The following is a 9,138-nucleotide window of genomic DNA, read 5'->3' on the forward strand; positions in this document are numbered from 1 at the left end:
CAGAATTTAGGATGCTGTAACAGCACTGAGGTAGAGTCCTGCTCGAACACAACAGAACAGGGCAGGTTATATTTACAAGCTTCCATGAAATTGATAAGTATTTCATCTGGCTAGAAAATTGTTTTTGACAAATAGCTTCAAAAGTGTTCAACAAGATCATAGTATTGAATGATAGATCTAATGCAAAGAAGTCAAATGCCAAATCTAATGAAAAGAATTGCTTATTATAGAAAGCCAATTTAACTTTAAGGGAATAATGGTACTCACAAAGTAGCATAGTCAAATCCCAGATGTGTAGATAATTAAGTGTTGCTTGAGATAAGCTTCTAGCCTCGAACAGACAACAGATAATGTGTTTCATCTGCATACAATAAATCAACCAAATTTAGTACATAATAATAATAATAATAATAATAATAATAATAATAATAATAATAATAATAACCACAGTGACATGGTCCAAATATCAAGGATTAGTTGTGAAACACCAAAAACAGAAAAACAAATAAATAGCATAAATATAAACCGTAAGAGTGTAGAGAATCAACGACTCAAAACAAACTAGAGAACTTCAAAGAAGCGGAGACAGACAGCAAAAGAAAAAGAAGCAAAGACAAGATCTTCAGTATGATCTCTGCTATTGAGCGAGACTTCCACCTTAAATGGACTTAATTTCAAAAATGTTTATTGGACTTATCATAAAATTTGTGTGGTTGCTTAAATTCTATTGTTACTACTGTTGAAATTTATGACACAAATTGAATTTGAGTGTGACAGCAACCAGCAATGAAATTGAGCCACCTGATAAATGGCAGAACTATTTCTTATGACAATCTAGATCACACGAAAAGACAATCTACTCTATGCTAGGTGACATTTTTATCCATAGATTATATCATACTTTCTCCTCCTCCCTCCCCACAATAGGTTACAATAGGTTGGAGGCATGGAATGAAATAACGGCCATTACGTTACGTAACGGCCGTTATTTACAGGAATTTTCAACTACCGTTAACGGCAAAAAAAAATTGCGGGTGACCATTACGTAATGGGTAACGGCCATTACACGCAAGGAGCATTTTTTTTTTATATATACTTTTCAGCCTTTTTTCACATCTTGCAGCAAAATCACGTGAAAATGGAATGGTAGGCCACAATTATTGACTAAATTCAAATAATTTCACTTTTACTTTAAGCCTTTTAACATTTTCTTCAATTTTAGCCTCTCCCCCCAAGTCCTATTTTCTTTAGTCTTTCATAGTTTCTGCTCTAAGTCTCTAAACGTCCCAAGCTCATCTCCTTGCTCTCAAAATATCAATTTTCCCTTAAATTTTCTGCATTATATCACAACCCAAGGCTTGAATCCTTCAATTCTCTAGAGCATACTCATACAAGGTTGAGTTTTTTCCTTCTAATTTTAGCTATCTTCTTAATCTTTATTAAGTACACATAAAATACTCCATCACATTCACAATCCATTCCTGAAGCTCAAGGACAAAGAAGTGATGGTGCTGGTGCTGGTGCTGGTGCTGGTGCTGGTGCTTCAGCTTCTTTTGTATTATCAAGTGATGATGATGATGATGATGGTGATGGTGGTGAAGTTGGGGGAGGATCGATAGGTGGAGGTAGTGCAGGTACTAGTTCACAATCACATGAAGATGTACAAAGCAGTAGTAGAGAGCAATCTAGTGGCATGGCTCCATCTCCATCTCAATCTCCAACAGTGCAACAAATATATCACAGATCATGTGGTTCCAGTGGATGCATCATCATCAAAAGGCAAAGGTCCTACACATGAGGGGGAGTGTTCTTATGATTCTGAAGCTAACTATGGATATGGATATGGATATGGATGCGGATATGGTGAAAATATCATGCATGGTGGACACTCATCATCTACATCTACTAGTGATTATGGATATGGATATGGATATGGACATGGACAAGCGCACCCAAATCCATATCCATACCATTACCCTCCCATGTATGGAAATTTCTCATCATAAGAGGCAGAGCACTTATACCCTCCTCCTCCACAGCCCAACTTCAATGATCCAATTCATTCCTTATTCAGTTTTAATCCATCAGAATATTATCAATATCAACATCAAGCTGATGATCAAAGCTCTCAAAATCAAGGTCAAGATCCTCCTAGACATTCCTTTTTACATAATTATTTTAGCTATCAATTTATTAATTCTAATGATGTATAAGAATGATTGTTTTAATGTCTTTATTTAATGTATTTATGCTTATTATGTGATTGTATATCTTAATTTTACTTGTTTCTATTAATATCTACTAACTTCATGAGCTTTACAAAATTTTCAAAAAAATTTGCATAGTGCCAGACCGTTACCGTTATGTTACGGCTTTTACGGGCCTGTTTCCATTACTCGCGACCGCAACCGCGATTTAAAACCACGGTTGGAGGAGAAGAAGAATCAGCAGGGGAAGTCCTAGTAACCTACTTAAAATATAGCATTTAAAAATGATAATTCAGTATTACTCAATATTCCTCAAACCTCGTTTTTCATTTTTGACAAAAACAAAAAAGAATTATTTAGTTGTAGTCAGTTTTTTTTTTTTCCCACAAATCTAGAAAGTACCATCAATTTTCACACATCATTGCCCATAACTATTGACACAAATACATTCAATTAATTTTGTGCTTACCATGGACTTGGAGTTTATTTTTTCTAACTTGCACCAAGAGAATGGTAGGGCTTGAAACATGATACAACGCAACCCCACACCATCACAAACTTGAGTCAAAGCCCAAGCACAAGCAATTTGAATAACTTATGTGAAGGCCTAGCATTTGATAATGATGCCATAAGGGATATGAATATACAATCCACTCAGTAGAATAAAATGGATTCTTAACAGGGTTCTAGTCCAATAGCAGAAGTGCAGCCACCTGTTAGATTCTTGGCTCATGAACCCAACTCAGCTACCATTCCATACCAACAATTGAATACGGAAGAGAGAATTGAAGAAGAAGGAGAAGGAAGATAGAAGCAGAGAATGAGAGAGAATAGAAATTAGAGGGAGAAAATGAGATTCTTTATTTTCATTAATTTGGTAACTATACAATTGTTCTGTTTTTGTATTTATATAGTTGCAATACAATCAGCTATCCAATTACACTAGGCCAACTCAGCTTATTTAGTTACAACTGTATAACTAGTTTTTGACTCTCACAACTAACTCTGCTTAGCTCAGGTTACCAGCTCCTCAAGTCACAACATTACCCTGCCCTTCAAGAGTGTTCTTGTCCTCAAGAACAAACTTATGAAATTGCTGCTGCATAAAATCTTTAGCTTCCCAAGTAGCATCTTGAGAAGGAAAATGATTCTCATTGTACAAGAATTTGCTCCACTTGAGTGACCATCTCTTTGAATTGTCCTATGATCCAGTGTTGCTATTGGAGAAACCACATAGGAATCATGCTTCCTGAAATCTGGTAGAGAGTGCTGCACTAACTTTTTTCAACACCAAGAAAGGCCCAAAACATGAGTTGGCACAAAATAGTACTAAACAAAACAAGAGTTGGAATTCTGGCAAAGCTCCTTGCTTGAACCTTGGACAATTTTCTTCAAATGAACCACTGATGCTGGACAATGTAAACTTACAGGAATAAAGCCAACATTCAAATGAGAAAGTTCCTTTCAAGGGCATTTTCACAAACATATTCTGTGCAACAAACCTTTTCATTCTCTGTCTTCTCCGCATCTCGATCCATTTTCCTTAAGAATAGCATTACCTTTTGATTTCATTAAACAATCATACCACTCATAATATTGGAACTTTCTTACAAGATCCACAGTTTTTGTAACTCCCCATATCTTCTTCACCATGAAAGATAATAACTTGCACAATTTCAAGCTTAGAAACCCTTTGAACAAAACTAATCTTATGATGAATATCAGGAAATTTAAAGAATTCAAGGTCAAGAAACTGGAAATTACTATATTCACTCAGAAAATCCTTCATCAATTTTTTATTTTTATCCGTAGATACAATTTGCGGAATGATATTGTTTGTGAGACTTTGGTCTTCTTCACAACATTGAAATGCTCAAGAGACTCTCAATTTTTTTCTTCAAAATTTTGTTCATCAACATCCTTAATCCCAGAATCAATATTAATTGATTCTTTAACTTGACAAAACTCTACACCATCATTCTCAAGAATTTCAGTAGATTGAAGAGCAACAATTGTATTATTACCCTTACTTCCAGTAGTTCCATCACTGGATTCACCAACCTCTCTAACCCAAGACTAGGGAAAGGCAGAATATCTCTTTTCTCATTCGCTTGAGAATTAGACCCAACAACAAATTGAGGAGCAGGAGCAGGAAAAACGGCTTCTGCACCTTTGGAGGGTTGAGAAACCTTAAACAACTCCAGCAGTTAGTCAATCTTCTGATTCAGCAGACTCGGCTCTTGTCACAACTCCACCTTATCCTCTTGATTCTTTCTTTGATTCACTTGTATCAGTTCCTCCAATCTCGCTGAATTCCCATCCATAGTAACATGCATTTCTCGATTCATCTCTTGGAACCTTAGCTCCCAGGCTTGCATGCGATCCTCTTAGGGTTAACCATTGCCTTATCCTCTGTAATCGTCTGGTCCCCAAACTCGAACTGCTTTGATACCAAATTGTCAGATTCTTGGCGCATGAACCCAACTCAGCTACCATTCCTTATCAACAATTGAATACAGAAGAGAGAATAGATGAAAAGGAAGAGAATAGAAGAAGAAGGAGGAGGAAGATAGAAGCAGAGAAAGAGAGAGAACAGAAATTAGAGGGAGAAAATGAGATTCTTTATTTTATTAATTTGGCAACTAAACAATTGTTCTGTATTTGTATTTATACAGTTGCAATACAATCAGCTATCCAATTACATAGTCCAACTCAGCTTATTTAGTTACAACTGTATAACAAGTCTTTGACTCTAACAACTAACTCTACTTAGCTCAAGTTACCAACTCCACAAATCACAACACCACCCAGTTGTTATGCAAGAAATGTACTCCAAGAATTAGTAATGTGAAGCAATACGCCACAAAGGCCTTTACCGAATGCAAGTCCACCAAAGCATGTTCCTGGCTAGTATTTCTAGTGTTTGTTCATATGATCTAGTGAATTACAAAAAATATAGATACATATCTCAACACATTACGGAGTTGCTTGAACTTTAAACTTCAAACAACAAACACAAGGATTAGGATGAAAATTGACTAGTCTCCTAATAAATTTCTACATAGGTTAAGAGTTTGGGTTTCAGACAACATCCCAAATTGAAATGTCTTATCAGATGCTTTCAGTTGAAAGATGAAACCTTTGCAAACATAAATGATGAAGGATTTGCAAGAGGTAGAAAAAATACAGATTTTGGAGTTCAGATTGATTTTTCCTGCTCACTTAGAATTAATCAATATAGTAGCCACCCTACAAGTATCTGTAGAAGATGAGAAATTGACAATTTAATCTCAATCAAAGTATTTTACAGAGTGACACAGACACCACAAAAAACACACACAAAGAGAGAAATGCAAAATAATAACAGGATTAATTCATTATGTTGTACCTGTGAATAATTTTTGGACTAGTTCACATATTTTAGATTCATCCAGCCACCGACACCTACAGAAGTTGTTACTCCTTAAACTGCACCTTCCTGTCTTTTAAAATACAACACTGTAAAACAGACATGGTGCGATCATCAGGCATTATTCCCTGTAGTGACATTTGATCAAGAAGGTCTACAGCTCTATCCACATCTCCCCTGTTACAAAAGCCGGATAGAAGAACTGTGTAAGTTACTGTATCAGGTTTTAGTCCTCTCTCAATCATTTCATCAAAGAGGCATACAGCATCCAGAAGGTTATCTGCCTTACAATGTCCATCAATCAAAACAGTATAACAAATGACATCTGGTCTGATTCCCTTATTCTTCATTTCCCCCAAACAGATGAAGCATCAAACACGTTTTTATTGCTTCCCTTAGAACTGGCTAAGGAACGTACCTTCCTTATATGTGCTTTTTGATGACCATCAAGCAAAACGGTATAAGTAACCAGATCATGTTTAATTCCTCTTTGTTTCATATCATAAAAAAGATCATGGGCTTCCTACAAGCAATTCATCCTGCAGTAACTACTTATCATTATTGTGTAGGTAAAGATATCAGGAGTCACCCCTTTCACAGACATAATGTCAAAAACTGATTGTGCATTTCTCACATCTCCAGCCCGACACAAAGCAGCGATGATTCTACCGTACATAACCTTGCTAGGTTCCACATTCAAAGCCAACATTTTCTTTAGCAGCACGAGAATTCCATCATTATCACCTTCCTCACACAGGTTTTTGAGAAGATTGTAGCAGCAACTTTTCTTCACCATGTGCCCCTGTCCTGAAAGTTTAATGAAAAGCTTATACGCCTCTCTAGTATGGCTGGCTTTACAGTATCCATTAATCATGGCAGCATAATCCCTTATACTATTAAAAAATGCTTCAGCTTCTGTCACTTTCCCTCCTTCACATAAACTTTGAATTATCACATTACGTGTAATATCATTAGGTTTCAGATTCTGTGTCTTCATATGATCCAAAAGGTTAAATGCCTCAGCTGCAAGGCCTTGTCCACAAATTCAACTAGCAAGTACATCGTAAGTGATAATATCCGGCTTTAAACCCTTTTCTCTCATTTCCTCAAATACCTAGTATGCACCAACCAGATTTCCTTGGCAACAATATCCATTAATTAGAGTCGCATAATGCACAATATCCATATCCATTTGCTTGACCTTCATCTCATCTAGCAATGCTAGAGCCTCTTCTAGTTTCCTCAGTTTGCACAAAGCATCAACTACAATGTTGTAGCAAACCTCATCTAGAAATATACCTAAGTTCTTAAATTCATTAAATTGATCCACCATTTCAGAATGCATGCCCATTTCACAAAAGCATTGAAGAATTGAACCAACAACCACACAACTAATTTTGACACCCCTTGGCATCATTGAGGAGAGCATATGCTTTTAGCAATTTCCCACCCTTGCTTAACCCACAAATCTATGCGTTGTAGCAATGCATATCTGGAACTCACCCTTCTTTTTCCAAGTCAAGCAAGACTCCTTCTGCTTTGTCCAATTTCATCTCATTGCAAAAGCCACGAATTGCAACTGCATAAACTTATGTGTCGAAGGGGATGTTAGCTGATTTCCATGCTTGAAGCACCTGATAGCCCAAGTCCGACTTCTGATTCACACGAAGTCCTATATAAGCTATGTAAGTAAAATAAATGCCGGTAACACCATCTTCCTCTATGTCTTTAAAGACATCTGCAGCCTCTTCTAAACTACCCTTTAAGCAAAATGCCTTTATAACAGTGGCATAGGCAAAATCATTAAGGCTCAAACCCATCCTCTTCAACTGCTTGTAAATGGCCAGCGCCATATCCACTTTACCATTCTGAATCAATCTATTCATGAGAAAGTTACAGGTGAATATATGGGGCACGAATCCACGCCTCCCCATTTGAAACAAAGCATCAATAGTCTCATCAAACATACCAGCACTAAGATAGGACTTAACCAAGGCATCATATTCTTTAAACAGAAATGAAGAATGTTGTTTAGTGTCATCAACAACCCCTTCACTGAGAGTATCAAGCAAGCATGAAATATCAAAAGAAGCACCATTATCATTGCGAGAAGCCATAAAAAGATCAAAGAAAATGGAACGGAGGTTCCCGTGGAGACCCCAATAACAGAGGATTCTAATAATAGCAGCACAGGTGGAGACATCATGTTGGAAACCCAAGTCCTTCAATTTGCAAAAGAAGGAGAAGCCTGATTGGGTTGTTTCTTAAGGCTGTATGAGATATCAACAACCTCGAATGAATCTAGATATTGTCGCTGGTCAACGTCGCTGTCGCCAGCGGCGGTGGTGGAGGAATTGTTGATCAAGGGGGCAAGTGATGTTGAGAAGGATTTGGAATTGAAAAGAAGAAGTAGAATGGAGATAGGTTTAGGGGTCAGAAGTTTTCCGTTAAAATTAAAGACTGACCTGGAAGACGAAAGCCACATGGAAGTTGAGAGCTTCTCATAGAAGTAGATGAAGATGACAAGCAAAGGACTGCGAATTCAATACAGAACGTGTTAGAGAAATAGCCGAGCTAGGGTTTTTCAAGGGTTTTGAGTTTTTTATTTTTTTAATATTAAAAAAATTATATTATTTAGATTTTGATCCGCTAGGGTTTTGACGTTTGAGATTTTAACGGCACAGCCAAATTTTCAATCATTCTAGGGTTTAACCAATGTGTTTTGGACACTATGAATTTAAAATCCAACTTTTTTTTCCCCGCTCTTTTAACCATTACTTTAAAATCTAAGCAAAATTTACGATTGGCGCAAAATTAATTCTCCCCATTTATATTAAATTATGTTTTAATTATTCAATTTGACTTAATTTAACGATGTAAAGCTTAATATTTATTTGGTATTGTTATTAAAATTAATATTAAAAATTATTTTTTTAAATATATTAATTAAAAAATATTAAAAAATAATTTAAAATTAAATTTAATAAATATTAATTATAAAAAAAAATTAAAATAACAAAATAATTTCAGCCTCCAAAAGTAATACCAAACAAACACTTTATATATTTATATTAAAATCACAAATTTTCTCTCTTAAAAAAATTGTGCTTTAATTTACACACATTTTCTAGTTTTAGTTCTATTTTAATTTTAATTTCATTTTAAATCTCAGCTATTACACTTAAAATTATAATGTTTTTATATTCATTTTAAAATATAAAATACAATCTTAAATTTTTAATATAAAAAAAATAATAATACTAATATTAAAATAATAATATTAATATAAAAAATATACTCTCTAAAAATAATATTATATCATCTTTTATATATTTCTTAATTATATAATCTTTAATTAAAATATACTTATATAACTAAGAACTAAAAAATAGCTAATCGCTTACCAGATCACAAATCACATATTATCTCCATGATGATATAATTCAAGTTAAAACACATTTCTCCACCAACAAATTGAGCTAGATCACTTACCAGATCATATATCACACATTTTATCTTCAT

At 35.0% G+C, this 9,138-nt stretch overlaps 1 protein-coding gene and 1 pseudogene across 1 annotated transcript; one reads left to right on the forward strand and one right to left on the reverse strand.

Annotated features, from left to right (window-relative positions):
* The first annotated feature begins 1,048 nt into the window (after nucleotides 1–1,048).
* On the forward strand, nucleotides 1,049–2,006 carry LOC131174682 (uncharacterized). Its single transcript, XM_058138448.1, has 3 exons — nucleotides 1,049–1,052; nucleotides 1,488–1,634; nucleotides 1,744–2,006. Exons 1-3 carry the CDS (start codon nucleotides 1,049–1,051, stop codon nucleotides 2,004–2,006), a joined length of 414 nt encoding a protein of 137 aa, XP_057994431.1.
* Nucleotides 2,007–3,044: 1,038 nt separating this feature from the next.
* On the reverse strand, nucleotides 3,045–8,331 carry LOC110663482 (pentatricopeptide repeat-containing protein At2g26790, mitochondrial-like; annotated as a pseudogene).
* Nucleotides 8,332–9,138: the final 807 nt, after the last annotated feature.

Source organism: Hevea brasiliensis, chromosome 16 (assembly GCF_030052815.1).
Source record: "Hevea brasiliensis isolate MT/VB/25A 57/8 chromosome 16, ASM3005281v1, whole genome shotgun sequence".
NCBI lineage: Eukaryota > Viridiplantae > Streptophyta > Magnoliopsida > Malpighiales > Euphorbiaceae > Hevea > Hevea brasiliensis.